This window comes from Anomaloglossus baeobatrachus, chromosome 1 (genome assembly GCF_048569485.1).
Source record: "Anomaloglossus baeobatrachus isolate aAnoBae1 chromosome 1, aAnoBae1.hap1, whole genome shotgun sequence".
NCBI lineage: Eukaryota > Metazoa > Chordata > Amphibia > Anura > Aromobatidae > Anomaloglossus > Anomaloglossus baeobatrachus.
In genome coordinates, this window is record NC_134353.1 from 67,213,730 (window position 1) to 67,235,360 (window position 21,631).

General features: G+C 49.0%; 1 protein-coding gene across 4 annotated transcripts in view; it reads left to right on the forward strand.

The window, feature by feature from the left end:
- HTT (huntingtin) overlaps positions 1–21,631 on the forward strand; it is a 399,016-nt gene that overhangs the window by 67,599 nt on the left and 309,786 nt on the right. For 2 of the 4 annotated variants that reach the window (XM_075346836.1, XM_075346839.1), the window contains exons 6-10: positions 7,408–7,546; positions 11,150–11,291; positions 12,220–12,398; positions 13,466–13,670; positions 16,440–16,487. In XM_075346836.1, coding sequence (XP_075202951.1) covers positions 7,408–7,546; positions 11,150–11,291; positions 12,220–12,398; positions 13,466–13,670; positions 16,440–16,487 — 713 coding nt within the window. The remainder of the gene's footprint in view (positions 1–7,407; positions 7,547–11,149; positions 11,292–12,219; positions 12,399–13,465; positions 13,671–16,439; positions 16,488–21,631) is intronic. The other 2 variants (XM_075346838.1, XM_075346840.1) reach the window with 1 other exon arrangement.

Here is a 21,631-nt window from a genome sequence, read left to right on the forward strand (position 1 = left end):
CTTTTATATCAGGGCTGGATGATTTCCTCACTACACACAACATTGTTGGTTATAAATGACTTGGTGACCAAATGTAGAACTGGTGGAGGAAGGCTGAACTAGATGGACCTAGGTCTTTTTTCAACCTTAGTAACTATGTAACTAAAAAAAAAAAAAAATAATCATCTTTCTCACCATTTTTTTTTTTTTTTTTTTTTTATTGTCCCAGTGTATCATGTTCTTATGGAGAACTGTTTCCATGGTAACAAACTACAAACAAACCCTGTGTAGTCGGATTTTTGAAGTCGTACTACCATTCAACATTCCCTTCCATCTTAACAACCTACTAGACTGGATACCAATCCGATGGCATGACCCTGTCCATCGGGCTTGAGAACCACCTCTTACCTAAAAGTGTAACTGTTATTTTTATTTCCTAAATCAATAGTACACATGGAAATAATCAACTCTGTAATATAGCTTATCAGACAAATCTGCTTCTTTCTCTGCCAGAATTGATCAGTCATTATCAAAATTCTCAATTCTGAGGTAAAATCTGTATTCAGTGAAGACTTTCCCATTACTGAGATGTCATAGCTCAACTCCGGCACGTGATCCGGTGACCTCTGGTTGTATGGGCTCATTCCCTCTCCGTTGGACTACTGTCACGGGTGACACAGTCATGTGGTTTTTGGCCATTAAAGGTCACAGTGCTCAAAATGCTCCCTGACTTTCTATTGTTCCTGTTGTCAGTATTCCTTGTATACGTACAGTAGCTTTCCTGTTAGGTTTTCGTCTCTCCCCCTTTTGGACCCAGCAGGAGCTCAACTTCCACCCAGCTGCTGATCATCAGTATTCTCTTAGTGCTTAAATACCCCTTCCTTTCTTGGACTGGTGCTGGTGATATTGGTTGCAAGCAGGTGGCTTGCTCTGATCTGTAGTATTGTTGAACTTTTACCTGAGTCACCTGTAGATAAATAGTTCATGCATTTTCCCCCTGTATGTCCTCCTTGTAGCTTTAGTGTTTTAGCGGGGTTGACGAAGAGCTCCCTATTTACGGCCTAGCACTAGGGATACCTAGGGTCGGGTATCCATCTCGGCTCATAGATGTGGAACCTATCTAGGGTAGTAAGGCTCCCCAGAGACATCAGTATGTTGGTTCAGGGTTCGCCATCTTCCCCTTCCCTAGAAACAGGTTATCTCTTTCGCCGGTTGCTTGGTACTTCCCCGTATCTAGCGTGAGCACTACAGTCTGTTTTGTCTGTGTCCTATTGCTGATAGTGCTAGTTCTCTTGTCTTTCCTTTCTTTTGCTTTCCTTTGCACCATCACATCTTGGGAGGGGCTATTTGTGCTGATGCTCACCATGCACATGCCTTCATTGCTGGCTGTATTCCTGGAAAGATGGCTGTTTGGAGTCCCAGGATATTTTTGCTGAATAATCACTATTGCTTTTCCCAGCATTCTTCACTTTTTATGTTTGGGATTTCAGGGGTTTCCAAGTATTCCGTTAGTCTCTTGAGTTTCCTCAGTCTTCCCTGTACTACTGTGTTAGCACGTTTGTCGTGAACAGCCGGGGGAGTCACTCAGATATCCCGCAGCTGTTCGTTAATTTGTCACAACCATGACTGCTCTCTAGCGCCCCTCTTGCCTGCAGGCCACTTTTGGTACTGCAGGTTCCTTCAGGGTTGAAAGCCCATTCTACCAGAGCCGTAGGTGCGTCCTGGGCTTTGCGGCACCGGGCGACGGCTCAGCAGGTGTGTCAGGCAGCTACGTGGTCTAGTCTGCACACTTTCCCGAAGCACTATCAAGTGCATACCTATGCTTCGGCAGACGCCAGTCTAGGTAGGCGAGTCCTCCAGGCGGCGGCGGTTGCCCACCTGTAAGAGGGGGCCGTTTTCGGCTCTCTTTTTTGAGGTATTCTTTTACCCACCCAGGGACTACTCTTGGACGTCCCAATTGTCTGGGTCTCCCAATGGAGCGACAAAGAAAAAGGGAATTTTGTTTACCGTAAATTCCTTTTCTTCTAGCTCCTATTGGGAGACCCAGCACCCACCCCTGTGCCCTTCGGGCTGGTTGTTCTTTTGTGTACACATGTTGTTGATGTTGATTTGTTCTTATGGTTCATGGTCTTCAGTTCTCCGAACATCCTTCGGATTGAATTCACCCTAGACCAATTTATAAGTTTTCTCCTTCCTGCTTTTGCACCAAAACTGAGGAGCCCGTGGTCCACGGGAGGGTGTATAGGCAGAGGGGAGGGGTTACACTTTTTTAAAAGTGTAATACTTTGTGTGGCCTCCTGAGGCAGAAGCTATACACCCCAATTGTCTGGGTCTCCCAATAGGAGCTAGAAGAAAAGGAATTTACGGTAAGTAAACAAAATTCCCTTCATCACCGATTCCCGCTAATCGAATATATATATATATATACCTCGGTACCCTTTAATGATAGCACTCCAATAATTCTATGCAATAATAATTACGCTGCCACCACCCAGACTTTCTACATGTAGCTGGGGACCCGTTTCAGATAGCATAAGGCCCTTCGGGTTTTTGGATTCATATATAAAGCATGAGGAAAGAAGCTAATAAATTTTATATATTTAATCCAAAATAGAAGGCAGTGTTTATAAAAATATACAAGAATTTACAAAAGGGAACAATACAAATACAGTATAGACAGTTACTTAAAAATAAAAGGTATAAACGTGAAACTTACTAAACTCGTGCCATAGATGTGACGTCTGAATTTAGGGAGGGAAGGTCTCCAAGAGAAGAAGATGGTAGAAAAATGGCCAGCATTACCACTTACTGATGCCCTCCAGTGCTGACTGCCCCCATCAAGGAGCTAGTTTCTCTTATGCCCTTGGGTAACCCCCCCCCGTCTGTGACCTCATTTTACAGTCTCTTGTGGGCTGTGCCGAGATTGTCACAAAGTTCTTTTAATTCTAGCTTTCCACATATCTTTGCCCCTGGGCCACACAGGTGAAAGATATTAGCGTCATATTTTATATCTCGATTTTACATTTACATAGATACCAAACACAACGCATCTAGGATGATTTTACTGGCCAATACTCATTTGTTGCGTTACCATCGATCTTCCAGTGAAGTTAAACAGTGCGCTGGGTTCAGCTCTCCACAGGGATTCTGGCAATATGCTTTTCATTTTTCTAGCATTAACGTAGTGCTTAAAAACTGTTTTAGAAGTTCTTCCCTCCAATAGAACAAAGGGATGTCTTTTCTATGCATCTTTTGGCTGCAGCTCTACCATCACCCAAAGGGATAAATACCTAAACTTTCAGGCCGATCTGATAATCGTCATGACGATCTGTGGCTGATGGCAAAGAGGGGGTAAGGACCCTTCAAGAGTTTTACATGACAACGTTCTTAGCCCTCTGTCTCACCCTCTGCTTGTGTGCACTTTATTTATGTCATATATGTTTATGTTGTTTAGTGTAACACTTTGTTTACAGTTGAGGATGCAATTAAGGACACTCCGGGGTCAGCCCACTTTGAGTGGGGTCACTATTGCTATATCTTAGTGTGCCAACCTCCGTGGTCAGTCGGGAACAAATCAGATTTCGATTTAGGGCTTCTGATCTGACTAGGGACCTCTTGATTACAGATGTTACATCTCTCCTGGTTTGTTCATCCCCCGAATGTGTGAAAGGGCTCAGTCATAACCAAATCTCATGAGTAACAACTGCAATCCCCTATGTAGATTAAAGATCGAGGAGGGGCAGAGTTCTGCCTCTAGCTTCTCCCCCTGCCTCTAGCTTCTCCCCCTGCCTCTAGCTTCTCCCCCTGCCTCTAGCTTCTCCCCCTGCCTCTAGCTTCTCCCCCTGCCTCTAGCTTCTCCCCCTGCCTCTAGCTTCTCCCCCTGCCTCTAACTTCTCCCCCTGCCTCTAGCTTCTCCCCCTGCCTCTAGCTTCTCCCCCTGCCTCTAGCTTCTCCCCTCCCCCTGCCTCTAGCTTCTCCCCTCCCCCTGCCTCTAGCTTCTCCCCTCCCCCTGCCTCTAGCTTCTCCCCCTGCCTCTAGCTTCTCCCCCTGCCTCTAGCTTCTCCCCCTGCCTCTAGCTTCTCCCCCTGCCTCTAGCTTCTCCCCCTGCCTCTAGCTTCTCCCCCTGCCTCTAGCTTCTCCCCCTGCCTCTAGCTTCTCCCCCTGCCTCTATCTTCTCCCCTCCCCTGCCTCTAGCTTCTCCCCTCCCCTGCCTCTAGCTTCTCCCCTCCCCTGCCTCTAGCTTCTCCCCTCCCCTGCCTCTAGCTTCTCCCCTCCCCTGCCTCTAGCTTCTCCCCTCCCCTGCCTCTAGCTTCTCCCCTCCCCTGCCTCTAGCTTCTCCCCTCCCCCGCCTCTAGCTTCTCCCCCTGCCTCTAGCTTCTCTCCCTGCCTCTAGCTTCTCCCCCTGCCTCTAGCTTCTCCCCCTGCCTCTAGCTTCTCCCCCTGCCTCTAGCTTCTCCCCCTGCCTCTAGCTTCTCCCCCTGCCTCTAGCTTCTCCCCCTGCCTCTAGCTTCTCCCCCTGCCTCTAGCTTCTCCCCCTGCCTCTAGCTTCTCCCCCTGCCTCTAGCTTCTCCCCCTGCCTCTAGCTTCTCCCCCTCCTCTGCCTCTAGCTTCTCCCCCTCCTCTGCCTCTAGCTTCTCCCCCTCCTCTGCCTCTAGCTTCTCCCCCTCCTCTGCCTCTAGCTTCTCCCCCTCCTCTGCCTCTAGCTTCTCCCCCTCCTCTGCCTCTAGCTTCTCCCCCTCCTCTGCCTCTAGCTTCTCCCCCTCCTCTGCCTCTAGCTTCTCCCCCTCCTCTGCCTCTAGCTTCTCCCCCTCCTCTGCCTCTAGCTTCTCCCCCTCCTCTGCCGCTAGCTTCTCCCTCTCCTCTGCCGCTAGCTTTTCCCTCTCCTCTGCCGCTAGCTTTTCCCTCTCCTCTGCCGCTAGCTTTTCCCTCTCCTCTGCCGCTAGCTTCTCCCTCTCCTCTGCCGCTAGCTTCTCCCTCTCCTCTGCCGCTTGCTTTTCCCTCTCCTCTGCCGCTAGCTTTTCCCTCTCCTCTGCCGCTAGCTTTTCCCTCTCCTCTGCCGCTAGCTTTTCCCTCTCCTCTGCCGCTAGCTCCTGCCTCCTCCCATCATCAGAGAATCTCATCAGTAACAGCTGCCATCTCCTATCTCAGTAATTGGAAAATCTTGACTGAATACAGCTTTTGCTTCAGAATTTGGAATTTTGATAATAACTGATCAATTCTGGCAGAGAAAGCAGCAAATTTGTCTTATAAGATATATTACCAAGTTGCTTCTTTTCATGTGTACTTTTGATTTCTGAAATAGAAGTTGAAACGATGGTTCTGCCTTAAGGCATCTGCAGCCTTTTTTTTTGTTTTACCCGACCTGGCTCGATGTCATCCTTGTGGTGTGACCTCGCACCAGGCCGGCTAATCAAAAAAAAGAACTGTAGAATATGTCATGTAAGAGGCAGCCCTCACGGCTCCCATCTGGCGGTCACAGATTACCGTCATGGCCGATGGAATGGACTCTGCAAATCCATTCGCACCAACTCTACAACCTACTTAATATAAGTTAGCAGAACATGGGAGGCGTGTGTGACTGCAGGATCTGACTACATTGAGTTTGTAGTCTGTTACCATGGAGACAGTGTTATTTATCAGCTGTAAACAGAAACAATAGGATATTTGTGTTTGGGTTGATTCCTTTTCGATGATTTAAGAACAAAAAAAAAATGACTGCAAAGTTTGTCTAGAAATGTATTCTCTGGTGGTCCGGGGAGGTATCGGCACTGGCTGTAAAGTGGGGACACTATGTGTGTATGACTACTCCTTATTTCTTGGATGCATGTTAAAGGGAACCTGTCAGCAGAAATTTTGCCCTAAACCTTAGTTTCCCCTTCTGCAGCTCCTGGGCTGAATTCTAGCAAGGCTCCTATAGTTATTCTGCCCCCTTTTTAGATCAAAATAAATAGTTTATAAAGTGGTACCTTTCAGTTTGAAAATCTTGTTAATGGTCACAAGGGCGGGCTGTCTGGTGTCCGTAACTGTCCCTCCTGCCGCTTTAGGCCGTCCCCCCAACGCTCAGTTACATACCTCAGGACGCCGCCCAGTGCGTCCGTGGTCTCGCGCATGCGCCGTGCCACTGTAGCGGGACTGTGCATAGTGGGACCGCTGGTGATGTTGCGCAGGCACGAGATTTATAGGCGGCGCTGTGATTTTCATCAGCAAGCTCCCACCCATAATCTCGTGCCCGCGCTTTCCGCTCTGCCTCCACTGTTCTGCGCATGCTCTGGCCAGATGACCTGATGATCAGTGGTGTCCTGCTCCGCTCCTCCCATCTATTTCCTGCTCCAGGGCTAGATGGGAAGGAGGTGACGTTGGGTCATCTGGCCAGGGCATGCGCAGAACGGTGGAGGCAGAGGGGAAAGGGCGGGCACGAGATTATGGGCAGGAGCCTGCTGATGAAAATCACAGCGCCGCCCATAATCTCGTGCCTGCGCAACGTCACCAGCGGTCCCACTGTGCACACTCCTGCTACAGTGACACGGCGCATGCGCGAGACCACGGACGCATTGGGCGGCGTCCTGAGGTATGTAAATGAGCGTTGGGGGACGGCCTAAAGCGGCAGGAGGGACAGTAACGGACACCAGCCAGCCCGCCCCTGTGACCATTAACAAGAGTTTCAAACTGAAAGGTACCACTTTATAAACTATTTATTTTGATCTAAAAGGGAACAGAATAACTATAGGAACCTTGCTAGAATGCAGCCCACGAGCTGCAGAAGGGGAAACTAAGGTGTAGGGCAAAATTTCTGCTGACAGGTTCCCTTTAATGTTTTAATATTCGGCTGAACGAGTCGGATGAGCATTTCTATTTCTCTTGTCGTCTTCCCATCTAAACAAATGCAGATGTGATGATATTTCTGATATGTAGATGGAGGCGTGTTGTGTCAGGCCCCGGAGAACAGGTGGAAACGTTTCCATAATGCTGACCGACACATAATGTATCTATGAGGGTGGCACGGTGGCTCAGTGGTTAGCACTGCAGTCTTGTGGTGGCTCAGTGGTTAGCACTGCAGTCTTGTGGTGGCTCAGTGGTGAGCACTGCAGTCTTGTGGTGGCTCAGTGGTTAGCACTGCAGTCTTGCAGCGCTGGGGTCCTGGGTTCTAGTCCCACTAAGGACACCATCTGCAAGGAGTGTGTATGTTCTCCCCGTGTTTGCGTGGGTTTCCTCCGGGTACTCCGGTTTCCTCCCACACTCCACAGACATACAGATAGGGACTCTAGATTGTGAGCCCCAATGGGGACAGTGTTACCAATGTATGTAAAGCGCTGTGGAATTAATAGCGCTATATAAATGAATAAAATTATAATAATTATTATTAATTATGAGAAAAAACTTTTTACATAATATCCCAGCCCCAATCTGCCTCTTGTATGTAACACTTAGGCCGTACCTGGTCAACCTGCTCCCCTGTCTCACCAAAATATGCAAACGTCAGGAAGAATCGGTACAAGAGACCCTGGCGGCTGCTGTCCCCAAAATCATGGCCGCCTTCGGTAACTTTGCGAATGATCATGAAATCAAGGTAAGGCTTCGCTACAGACACCTACTGTCAAATATTTACAGATATATGTTTGCAAAAATCACCATTTACTCAATTACTCTTAAGGCTATGTGCACATGTTGCCTTTTTTCGCTTTTTTTTTTTCATGCATTTTTCCTTGCATATTTATTGCTAATTCCATCCTTTATAAATGTCTATGGTCGGATAGCGCCTTTAAATATAAGCAAGTTTGCAATGTACTGCTTATTAAAGTTTTCAGCCTTTCTTGAGATATTAACGCTTTTGTTCATAGCTCATTGCCTTGGAGACCGACCGCTTCCTCTAGACTCGAGCACAGGTTTTATAAGCTTTTTTTTTTTTTCTTCTATTCATCTTGTAAGAACTGTTTTGAAGCTGATCAGGGGATCGCTGGGGCGCTCTGTTATCTGATAATCCTGCTTAGCTTCTGCGCAGCGCTTACAAGCTAGACCGCACCTGTGGTCTGTCTCCTAGGCAACAGATTGTAAACAAAGGAAAAGTGTTTCATCACTCAAGAACTGCTGCAAATTCTAATAAGCAGTAAATTGTAAAAGTGCTTGTATTTACAATACCTGTCCATAAAGATGGGTCTAACCCTTTAATTCCTGGTATCTTGTGTTTACGGCTCTTCTGCAGACCAGTGTGTGTTCTCATACCTCATCGAACGAACTTTCAGCGTTTCCCACTCTCACACCACTTCCGCATCTCGCCCCCTATCTGTCCGTGTTCCGTTCTTGGACCCCTCATCTTTTCCATCTACACCTTCGGCCTGGGACAGCTCATAGTCTACGCTGATGGTACACATATCTACCTCTCGGGACCTGACATCCCCTCCCTACTAACCAGAATCCCGCAGTGTCTGTGTGCTATTTCATCCATTTTCTCCTCATAATTTCTAAAACTGAACATTGACAAAACAGAATTCATTATCTTTCCCCCGTCTCACTCTGCTACTCCACGTAACATATCCATCAATGTCTACTCACTCTCCCCGGTCCCACGTGCTCGCTGTCTGTGGCTGACTCTCGATTGTATTCTCTCCTTCAAGCCACACATCCAAACCCTCTTCACCTCCTGCCGCCTCCAACTCAAAAACATTTCCCGGATTCATACATTCCTTTCCCATGAAACTGCGAAAACACTAGTGCATGCCCTTATTATCTCCCGCCTGGATTATTGCAACCTCCTACTCTGTGGCCTCCCTTCTAAAGGCCCCGCCACACACATCGAGATGGCTAACGAGATCATTGCTGAGTCACAGTTTCTGTGACGTAGCAACGATCTAGCCAGCGATCTCGTTATGTGTGACACCTACCAGCGGTCAGGCCCCTGCTGTGAGATCTCTAGTCGTTGCCGAATGGTCCGCACCATTTTCTTCAAAGGCGATGTCCTGCTGGGCAGAACGCATCGCTTTGTTTGACGCCTACCAACGACCTCATAACAGGGTCCCAACGACCGGCGAGATCGTTATACAGGTCGCTCATCGTTACTGCATCGTTGGTAAGGTCTGACTGTGTGACATCTCACCAGCGACCTCCCAGCGACTTACCAGCGATCCTTATCAGGTCGTATCGTTGTCGGGATCGCTGGTAAGTCGTTTTGTGTGACTGGGCCTTAACAGTTTTGCGTTGTCCTTGCAATTTATTCTAAACTATTCCGCCCGACTAATCCACCTCTCCCCCCACTACTCCCCGACCTCTCCTCTCTGGCAATCCCTTCACTGGCTTCCCATTGCCCAACAACTCCAGTTCAAAACCCTAACCATGACCTACAAAGCCATCCACAGCCTGTCTCCTCCCTACATCTGTTACCTAGTCTCCCGGTACTTACCTGCACGTAACCTTCGATCCTCACAAGATCTCCTTCTCTGCTCCCCTCTCATCTCCTCTTCCCACAATCGCGTACAAGATTTCTCCCGTGCCTCCCCCATACTCTGGAACGCTCTATCTCAGCATATCAGACTCTTCCCCCTACCGTGGAAAGCTTCAAGAGGAACCTCAAGACCCATCTCTTCCAACAAACCTACAGTAACCCTCAGTTCTCCATAGTGCCACATGACCACCTCCACCCTCCCCTACTGTATCCTCACCTATCTCTTATAGACTGTGAGCCCTCGTGGGCAGGGACCTCTCTCCTCCTGTATCAGTCTGTGCCCTGTATTTTGTATGATTATTGTACTTGTCTCTATTATGTGTACCCCTTTTCACATGTAACGTGCCATGGAATAAATGGCGCTATAATATTAAATAATAATAATATTGATGGTGACCGATGACAAACCGCGAGTCACGTGATCCCGTAATTATACTCTGCCTCTTTCCAACAGTATCCTAAGACAGTGGAAAGATGGGCGCAGTATGACTGCGGGATCAGACTGCAAAGTTTACTTGTTGTCACAGATCTACATAGGATAGATGATCAGTATATTATAATTTACCGATTGCCGGGGCTCCCATCGATTTCAAGAACCAGACTCTGCAGAGTTAAATAAAGCTATGACGTTCATGCTCGACCCAAGATCTATTCATTGTCTATGAGACTGCTGGAAATTCTTTGGCCGTCTCGTGAATTATGAATGTGAGTGGAGATCGAGCGTGCGCATGAGTGGAGATCGAGCGTGCGCATGAGTGGAGATCGAGCGTGCGCATGAGTGGAGATCGAGCGTGCGCATGAGTGGGGATCGAGCGTGCGCATGAGTGGGGATCGAGCGTGCGCATGAGTGGGGATCGAGCGTGGGCATGAGTGGGGATCGAGCGTGGGCATGAGTGGGGATCGAGCGTGGGCATGAGTGGGGATCGAGCGTGGGCATGAGTGGGGATCGAGCGTGGGCATGAGTGGGGATCGAGCGTGGGCATGAGTGGGGATCGAGCGTGGGCATGAGTGGGGATCGAGCGTGGGCATGAGTGGGGATCGAGCGTGGGCATGAGTGGGGATCGAGCGTGGGCATGAGTGGGGATCGAGCGTGGGCATCGAGCGTGGGCATGAGTGGAGATCGAGCGTGGGCATGAGTGGAGATCGAGCGTGGGCATGAGTGGAGATCGAGCGTGGGCATGAGTGGGGATCGAGCGTGGGCATGAGTGGGGATGGAGCGTGGGCATGAGTGGGGATGGAGCGTGGGGATGGAGCGTGGGCAGGAGTGGGGATGGAGCGTGGGCAGGAGTGGGGATGGAGCGTGGGCAGGAGTGGGGATGGAGCGTGGGGATGGAGCGTGGGCAGGAGTGGGGATGGAGCGTGGGCAGGAGTGGGGATGGAGCGTGGGCAGGAGTGGGGATGGAGCGTGGGCAGGAGTGGGGATGGAGCGTGGGCAGGAGTGGGGATGGAGCGTGGGCAGGAGTGGGGATGGAGCGTGGGCAGGAGTGGGGATGGAGCGTGGGCAGGAGTGGGGATGGAGCGTGGGCAGGAGTGGGGATGGAGCGTGGGCAGGAGTGGGGATGGAGCGTGCGCAGCTGCATGTAACTCTAGCTTTGCAGAGTCACGTTCTTGAGAACAAGGGGGTCCTCGCGGTCGGTAATTAACTCCCTTACCCTGTAGATAGGAGACAACTTTGTATTTTTGATATCGTGTGTAATTTTATTTTGAATGACCTCCCGTAATGTCATCTCACAGGTTTTGCTGAAAGCGTTTGTCGCCAATCTGAAATCCAACTCTCCCACGATCCGCCGCACAGCAGCAGGTTCTGCCGTCCACATCTGTCAGCACTCGCGGCGGACGCAGTATTTCTATACATGGCTCCTCAACGTGCTCCTGGGTATGTGCCTTTTCATTTTCAGATCTTATAGCTTTATGCATTCATCAGGCTCCGATAAAGAGGCTGCAGAAAACATAAAATGTCTCTATTCCAGCTGCATTTTATGCCATACATGCGGTTCTTTATGATGTATTCAGGCCGGGCAGTCATCGTGTACAAAGTGCATGTTCCTGGGTGAACATATTTTGTCTTTGATTGACGTCCCCTTAAGTGGGATGTCCATTAAGGTGAAGATAACTTATCACCTATCCATCCAAATAGATAACTTATAGATGGGAGAGGTCCGACCGCTAAGACCTGCTCTAATCAGCAGTGTCGGTGTCCTATCTCCGTTAGTGCGCACGCTCCACCACCAAAGCTCCGTTCACGCTCTATACTGCTCGCTCTCACAACCCCATGAAGATTGAATGGAGCCGTGGTCAAGCAATGTGCACTAAAGCTCTATAATGACGGGGATAAAAGTCGCCGGTTCTTCTGATCTGTGCAGGTCCCAGCAGTCGGATCCCCAGGGGTCTAAAAGTCATCTCCACTGGACAACCCCTTTAAGGAGAATTTTGGCATTATGTCTGCAGCATCTACCCAGCAAGGAAAAGTCATCAGTTTTAAAAGGATGGATTATTTCTTCAACATGTTGGGTCTAATTCATCATTTTTTTTTTTTTTATTTATTTTTTTTTTACTTTTTGTTTAAAACCTCTAAAAGACAAAAACCATGGCCAAAATGGTGAACGCATGTATCAGACGGCAACATAAGCCATAAAATGAAATGAAGAATTTATCGAAAATCAAAAACAGACATATAAAACTCCAAAAAGGCCCAAACGCAATGATGAGCTTGGCTCTTTGCTTAGATTGTGGTGTTGTGTCATTGGCTCCTTCCTTATGATTCTGGGTTCTATTGGAACTTACAAAAGTGTGTATTTTTGCAGGTTTGCTGGTTCCCGTTGAGGATGACCGCCCGACTCTTCTGATTCTGGGCGTCTTGCTAACACTACGCTATCTAATACCACTACTACAGCAGCAGGTGAAGGACACCAGCCTGAAGGGAAGTTTTGGGGTGACCCGAAAAGAGGCTGAAATCTCCCCTTCGGCGGAGCAGCTGACACAGGTGAACCTTTCATGGATGCCCAATTGATTTTACTTGCGATGAAATTTCCTCTATCACATTTCTAGAAGATCTAGAAGAATATATATAGCTATAGTAGTGCCAGCGTTCCTGGAGAGATGTCAACTTACTCACCGCACCGGCCAGGTCATGTCCTCCCCCACACTCCCACCACGGCCATCCACATGTGCTGCCTTCTTTCCCTCTAAGGGCCTCGTCTCCTGGGAGTGTGTTTAGGGCATGTGCGCGCATACTGGCCCTCCACTTAAAAGGCCGGCGCGCTATTTCCAGGAAATGCCTCTCAGCCTATGGCTGAGAGGTATTATGTATATAAGGCACCCTCCCATTAGGGGAGGTGCCTGCGCAACGCTCCTAGTCAGTGTCTCAGTCTGCTATCTAGTTGTCATGTCCTGTTATCCATGTGTTCGTCACCTGTGCCTGCCTTCCTATTCCTGTCTGTTTCTGCTGTACCCACCATACCTGCCTGTACCAGCCTGCCTCAGTCACCCTGCCTGTACCTGGCTATTCCTGAGCCCGTCCCCTGCCCTGGGGGTTAGCTTCCACAGTCCCGGTCACTGCCCTCGCGGTGGGCGCTTAGTTAAGCCCTATATATATATATATATATATATATATATATATATATATATATATATATATATATATATATATATATATATATATATATATATATATATATATATATATATATATATATACACAGTATATATTTTTATATAATATTATATTTAGATATATAGATATAGATAGATATAGATATATAGATATAGATATAGATAGATGTGTGTGTATATGTGTGTGTATGTATGTATATATATATATATAGAGATAGATATATATATATAGATATATAGATATATATATAGATATAGAGATATATATATATATATAGAGATAGATATATAGATATATATATATATATATATAGAGATAGATAGATAGATGTGTGTGTGTATATATATAGATAGATAGATATATATATATATATCTATATCCAATATTGTTATTATTATTATTTCTGAAAAATTCAACTCTTTCCATTTCTTGTCTAGATTTATGAGCTGACGTTACATTACACCCAGCACCGGGATCACAATGTGGTGACGGGGGCTCTGGAGCTGCTGCAGCAGATATTCCGGACGCCCCCCATCGAGCTGCTTCATGTCCTCACCATGTCCGGAGGCGTTCACCGTGTCAGCGTGTGCCGGGATGACTCTCATGGCCGCGGCCGCAGTGGGAGCATCATAGAGCTCATAGGCAAGGATTATAAGGATCTGTAATGCTGCTGCCTCTGTCTGATGGGCACATCCAGGTGTTTCTTGCTTTTCTTTTTACCTTGCCTTTAATAAGAGCAAGGTGTAATGCTGGCTCTGCTCTGTGTCCTCTCCAGCGTAGCCAGCCCTCCAGATACCAGCATATCATTGTCACCTCCGCTGCAGAGCACTATTGCGGTGAATATTTCATTGTTTCTGCTGCTTTAGCTCCATAAACTAATAGGTGCCACATTGCTTACTGATAACAATGCCAGAAGTATCTTGCCACAATAGAGTAACTTACGGTACTCCATATTAAAAGATAACTTTGCTCATTTTTCAGGGGCCCCTTGTTTTTTGTTTGTTTTTTTTTGGGGGGGTCTGAAAATCAGTTTGGTAATTTGGTTTAATATAAAAATGTTGCATCCTTTGCCTTCTTTTGCCTCTGAGTTGTCCCGTGTTTTGCTGGCTGCAAAATTAGTCAACTGAGAATCCATGAGTGAGCTCGTTATGAGTCTCAACGGAGGGTTTTGTTTTTTTTTTTATTAATTTATTATAAGCTCCTTTTAGCTGTTTTATGGCCATAGACCACATCAAAGTTGAATGTGGAGAGAAATGAAAAGCCAAACGGTGCAACATATTCAATGCAAACCAATTGCAGAAATTATTTTTATCCCCAAATACACGCATTTAAGTGAAAAAAATGATCACAAACTGTGAACAACCTATTTAAAGGGATTGTCCAGATTATTTAAAAAAAAAAAAAAAAAAAATTGGGCTGAGGGCAGGAAATGTGTGAATGATAAAGCAAGCCATACTTATCTATTCAATGCCCGGTCACTCCTTTGAATCCTTCGCGTCACTGCTGCAGCCAGTCACTGGTCTCAGCGCTCATACTGCAGTGATTGGCTGCAGTCGTGTTTGATGGATACGGGATATCCTGGTGGTGATAGGTGGTTAAGTTATTTTTTTTAATGCATTTTCTGCTGACTGTTTTTTTTTATTATTAAAACCCTGGATGTTATTTTACATTATAGAGACATTTTCTCTTAATCCATTATTATACCGGTTACATAAGGCGTAATTCCCATTTTGTTTTGGCTTTGTTCATCGCTATACTCTGCGATGTTGTCTGGCCTGATATGACTATATACCACACGTAACCTGCCTCACGGACTAGAATATCACCAGGCTCAACCGCAAAATCCCGCAGAACCCGCCATACCGGACCATGTGATGCTGGACTGTGAAATCCTTGGATTTCCCGGAATTTTTATTTTTAACTGAATAATTACTATGCGCTTAGTTATAAGTGTTTCTCCGGCACCCCTCACATATAGAGGCGAGGCATTGTCCCCATCCTATTCTACTGATACGATACCACAGGGCCTCGCAGGCAAGTAGTGATTTTTATTTTTGCACTTTTAAAGGGAACCTGTCAGGTCCAATATGCACCCGGGACCACAAGCAGTTCTGGGTGCATATTGCTAATCCCTGCCTAACTGTCCCTGTATACACTAGCATAGTTAAACAGATCTTTAGAAAAAGTATTTCTAAATATCATTTATTATATGCTAATGAGTGAGGGGACTAGTCGGGAGGGTGTTACTTCCTGTGACTAGTCCGCCTTCTTAACATGTTAGCACACCCACGCGGGGAGTTCTAGCATGCTATTCTATGCCCAGCGTCATCGGCGGCGATATACGCACCTGTGATTGTTGTCACCGTATCAGTCACTGGGGTTCGGGTCATTGCTCATGATCAGAAGTCACCGCACTTCCAGTCATGCGCACTATACTACTACTATGCACTACCAGTACTGTAGTGCGCATGGATGGAAGTGCGGTGACTTCTGATCATGAGCAATGACCCGAACCCCAGTGACTGATACGGTGACAACAAACACAGGTGCGTACATCGCCGCCGATGACGCTGGGCATAGAATAGCATGCTAGCACTCCCCTGTGGGCGTACTAAGATGCTAAGAGGGTGAACTAGTCGGTAGAACTAACGCCCTTGAGACTAGTCCCCGGCCTCATTAGCATATCATAAAGGATCTTTAGAAATATTTTTTCTAAAGATCTCTTTATCTATGCTAGTGTATACAGGGACAGTTAGGCAGGGATTAGCAATATGCACCATCATGATTCTGGGTACATATTGCACTTGACAGGTTCCCTTTAAGCTTAGATTTTGGTCGTTAATTGTTTTCTTTACTAGAATAAGTTTTGTGAGCGGAGTTGTGCTGCGGAGTACAGGCTGTGATTTACTGTATCTCCACTCATTCTTACAAGTGGAGTTCATGTTTTATATGACAAAATTTGTTGATTTCCTAAATCTTGAGCTTCTCTTTGCATGATCACTCCGGTCTCGTGGAGCTCTGCAGTTACTAATGTATGATCTCTCGTACTAATTAGTGATGAGAGAGCACTCTCATGCTCGGGCGCTCTGTACTCATAACCAGCAGTTGGATGCTTGGACGGGTGCGACTCATCCAGAGTATAATGGAAGATCTTCCATGAAAAATGCTCGAGGTCCCATTGACTTCCATTATACTAGGGTACTCGAGTCGCGCCCATCCGAGCATCCAACTGCTCGTTACGTGCACAGAGCACCTGAGCATGGTAGTGCTCGCTCATCACTAGCACTAATATCTGTCCATGAATGAATCGCTGGACTGATCCTCTAACACGAATCACGCTAGAGGGGCTCCCCTAATACTGCATGCTCCCTATTAACCTCTCTCCACTCTTCCATTCTCTGTGATTTGCAGCTGGTGGGAGCTCTGCCTGCAGTCCTCTTCTATCCCGGAAGCAAAGAGGTGATTACTGATTATCCTTTCCCTTCCCCGCTCTGCTTATTACTGCACTCACTGCTTTCCTAATCTGTCCAATCATTCGCTTGAAAAATGTGGTGAAGAATATTTATATATATATATATATATATATATATATATATATATATATATATATATATATATATATATATATATATATATATATATATATATATAATTTCTTTATCGTTCCTTTGGGAGACCCAGACCTTGGGTGTTTAGCTTCTGCCTCCGGAGGACACACAAAGTACTACACATAAAAGGTGTAGCTCCTCCCTCTGAGCCTATACACCCCCTGGTGAGCCAGTCACAGCCAGTTTATCGCTTTGTGTTCAGGAGGCATACATCCACACATGCATTCTCATATGATTTTTCCTTTTTCTTTGTTTTTTGGAAGAAGATTGAAGAAAAGCGGGTCCACGTCTGGACTCCCGGCATATCCCTTCTCACCCCACTATGTCGGTGGTGTTGTAAGGTTGATTTCCAAGGCTGGAGCCTTACATGCCGTGCTCCTTCACCATCCCTCCTGGGCTCTGGATTGAAGTGGGAGCCAGCACGGTCTCCATGCCTGGCAGGAGACCGGTCTCCGTCCACAGCTCCTTGAGGACCCTGCTGGACCGGAGCACTCACCCCCAGGGACCTGGCCCTGCGTCTCAGCAGCTAAGTACCTTGAGACGTTCATAATTTGGGGGTCCCTGTCCTTTATTGTGTGGGGAGAGTGTGTTTGCTGTGGGTTTTTTTGGCATTTCCGGCGGATCCTCTGGCTTTTCGCCCGAGAACCGCGCCGATGGTGCCTGCGCGTCGGCCTCGCTGCTCAAATTTAGGCCCCGGCTTCGCCGGAGGCCTAGTTTCTGTTACCTGCCCTCGCATGTCACTCTTGCAGAGGGACAGGCATGGCCCCTCCCGGCGGCCGTCCTGCACAGGGGAGGGACACTCCCCACTGCTTGTGCGCGACTCCCCCCCTGCAGGCCTCTATGGCCCTCCAGATTCCGAGGGACACCCCCGTCCGCCCCCTCTCTTCGCTCCGGCGGCCATTTTCTTGGGCAGGGTTCACTCTGCTCTGGGCCATCCTGCACTCTGCATCCCTGCTGAGGTGCTGTGCATTGGGGGTCCGGGCTTCGGGATCTGGAGGGCACGCGACACCGCTTCCAGCGGTCTGGTATGCCACAGCCGGTCTCCGGTTGTGGACCTCTGCTATATACTATATGAGGTTCATTCTCTTTGTAGAAGCTGTTTCCCCCACTCAAGCAACATGTCTCACACGAGGAGCAAGGCTCCAAAGCTTTATGCTGCATGCGCTGCATGTAAGCTCCTGCTGCCTGAAGCGAGCACCTATCCACATTGTGATGTCTGCTCTAACTTGGAGGTGCCACGGCCTGGAGTCTCGGCCCCAGTGGTCTCTCAGGCTGCTCCTGCACCTGTGGCTGAACCCCCGGCCTGGGTAGAGTCCTTCTCTAGGTCTATCTCCCAGTCATTTGCTGAGTCCATGGGACTTCTGTCCAGGACTTTGATGAATATGCATCAGCCCCCTTCACAGGGTGCTTCTAATGCTCTTGCTAAGGGTCCTTTAGGATCCCTATCCTCTGACCTCCGTCCACTGGAGCTCACAGAGGATTCATCATCAGGGCACAGGCCCCGTCCTCCTAAGAGGCTCCGCAGGGTTCCCTCTCCCTCCTCATCCCGTGGATCTGATTCAAGGGCTGAGGACTCGCAGGATGAGAAGGATGCCTATACAGGGGGCTCGGAGGCTAATTCCATGTGCCCCATTAATCCTTCCGAGGTTGACTCAGACCTTAGTGACTTGATTGCTTCCATTAATTCTGTACTGGATCTCAATCCGCTAGTATCAGAGGAGCAATCCTCTCTGGCAGAAAAGCACCAGTTTACCTCGCCTAAGAGAGTAAAGAGTGTGTTCTTTAACCACTCCAGTTTTCAGGCCGCTGTGACCAAACCCAGGGCCTGTCCTGACAAACGCTTCCCAAAGCGTGGTTCTGATGACCGTTTTCCCTTTCCACCTGAGGTGGTCAAGGAGTGGGCTCACTCTCCAAAGGTAGACCCTCCGGTGTCTAGGCTCTCAGCCCGGACCATTGTGTCGGTGGCTGATGGCACTTCCCTTAAGGATGCCACTGACCGTCAGATTGACCTTCTGGCCAAATCCGTGTAGAAGCGGTGGGGGCCGCGTTTTCCCCAACTTTTGCAGCAGTGTGGGCTTTCAAAGCCATCTCTGCTAGTCTTGAGGAGATGCATTCCCTCACCAGGGAATCTATGCCCGAGATGGTTGCCTTAACTTCTCAAGCTTCAGTTTTTTTTTTTTTTTCCTATGCCATATCTGCCATGCTAGAGGCTTCTCACCGCACTGCGGTGGCTTCGGCTAATTCCCTCGTTATCCGCAGGATCTTGTGGCTTCGAGAGTGGAAGGCAGATGCTTTTTCAAAGAAGTACCTTGCTGGGCTCCCTTTTGCTGGTTCCCGGCTGTTCGGTGAACAGCTGGATGAAATTATTAAAGAGCCTACTGGCGGGAAGAGTACGTCCATGCCACAAACCAAGACCAGTAAACCTGCCCAGGGTAGGATTCAGTCGAGGTTTCGCTCCTTTCGTTCCTCCAACTGGTCGTCCTCTAAGCCCTCCGCCTCGTCCGCTAACTCAGCCAAGGACCAGAAATCCCACTGGCGCTCCAGAGCGCGTCTGCAGAAGACCGCAGGAGGTCCTGCCATTAAGGCAGCCTCCTCGTGACTCTCTGCCCGCTCCAGCCACGTCCTTAGTCGGTGGCAGGCTCCCCCACTTTGGCGACGCTTGGTTTCAACAAGTCTCCGATCAGTGGGTGAGAGATATCATCTCTCACGGCTACAGGATAGAATTCTCTTCCAGCCCGCCAAACAGATTTTTTCTCTCAACTCCCCCCTGCTCCAGGGCCGCCGCCTTCTCGCAGGCCGTGGCAGCCTTGCAGGCCAACGGCGTAATTGTACCAGTTCCCGCCCGGGAACGGTTCAGAGGTTTTTAATCAAACCTCTCCCTAGTTCCCAAAAAGAACGGTACCTTCAGACCCATCCTGGATCTCAAGCTTCTCAACAAGCATGTTCGGGTGCGGCACTTTCGCATGGAGTCCCTGCGATCAGTCATTGCCTCAATGACCCAAGGGGATTTCCTGGCGTCCATCGACATCAGAGATGCCTATCTGCATGTGCCAATTGCAGTTTCACACCAGCGTTGGCTACGCTTTGCAATAGGAAACTATCACTTCCAATTCGTGGCTCTCCCCTTCGGGTTAGCCACGGCCCCTCGGGTATTCACGAAGGTCATGGCAGCAGTGATTGCGGTTCTGCACCTCCAGGGGTTGGCAGTGCTCCCTTACCTGGACGACCTTCTAGTCAAGGCTCCATCCAGCGCAGACTGTCAGCGGAGTGTCTCGCTCACTCTCAGCACTCTAGCCCAATTCGGGTGGCTTGTCAATCTTCCCAAATCCACTTTGACTCCGACCCAGAGTCTCACGTACCTAGGGATGCAGTTCGAGACTCTGCCGGCACTTGTGAAGTTGCCCTTAGTCAAACAGCTGTCACTCCAGTTGGCGGTGCGCTCTCTCCTGAGGCCCCGCCGTTATACCCTCAGGCGTCTGATGCAGGTGCTGGGTCAAATGGTGGCGTCCATGGAGGCTGTTCCCTTTGCCCAGTTCCATCTGCGCCCCCTGCAGCTGGACATTCTCCGCTGTTGGGACAAGCGGCCTTCCTCCTTACACAAGTCAGTTGCTCTGTCGCCACGGACCAAGAGCTCTCTTCAGTGGTGGCTTCGGCCCCTCTCCCTGTCCCAAGGGCATTCCTTCCTGGCCCCGTCCTGGGTGATTCTCACCACGGATGCCAGTCTATCCGGCTGGGGAGCGGTATGTCTCCACCACAGAGCACAGGGCACTTGGACTCCGTCCGAGTCAGCCCTTTCAATCAATGTGCTGGAAATCAGAGCCGTACTTCTAGCTCTCCTAGCATTTCACCATCTGCTGGCGGGCAGGCACATTCGAGTCCAGTCAGACAACGCGACAGCATCAACCATCAAGGCGGGACACGCAGCCGCCTGGCAATGATGGAGGTACAACGCATTCTTCAATGGGCGGAGGACTCCAGGTCCACCATATCCGCAGTCCACATCCCAGGCGTGGACAACGGGGAGGCAGATTATCTCAGCCGTCAAAGCGTGGACGGTGGCGAGTGGTCCCTGCACCCGGCAGTATTTCAGTTGATCTGCCGCAAATGGGGCACTCCGGACGTGGACCTAATGGCATCCCGTCACAACAACAAAGTTCCTGTTTACGTGGCTCGCTCCCACGATCCTCAGGCCTTCGCCGCGGACGCTCTGGTTCAGGACTGGTCCCAGTTTCGTCTGTCCTACGTGTTTCCCCCTCTAGCTCTCTGGGCAAGAGTCCTGCGCAAGATCAGAATGGAGGGTCGTCGAGTCATCCTCATTGCACTGGACTGGCCCAGGCGAGCTTGGTATCCGGACCTGCTCCAACTGTCCGTAGAGATGCCGTGGCCTCTCCCGGACCGTCCAGACCTACTCTCGCAAGGTCCGTTCTGCCGCCCGAATTCTGCGGCCCTCAAATTGATGGCGTGGCTCTTGAGTCCTGGATTTTGACGGCTTCTGGTATTCCCCCTGAAGTCATCTCCACTATGACTCGGGCCCGTAAGTCTTCGTCCGCTAACATCTATCACAGGACTTGGAAATTTTTCCTGTCCTGGTGTCCCTCTACCGGCCATTCTCCTTGGCCATTCTCCTTGCCGACCCTTCTGTCTTTTCTACAGTCCGGTCTGCAGCTAGGTCTGTCCCGCAACTCTCTCAAGGGACAGGTTTCGGCCCTGTCAGTCCTGTTCCAGCGGCGTCTCGCTCGGCTGGCTCAGGTCCGCACCTTCATGCAGGGCGCGTCTCACATCATCCCGCCTTACCGGCGGCCCTTGGACCCCTGGGACCTTAACTTGGTTCTCACGGTCTTGCAGAAACCCCCCTTTGAGCTCCTTAGGGAGGTTTCTTTGTACCGTCTCTCACAGAAAGTGGCCTTTCTGGTTGCTATAACTTCTCTCAGGAGAGTTTCTGATTTGGCTGCGCTCTCCTCGGAGTCGCCTTTTTTAGTCTTTCATCAAGACAAG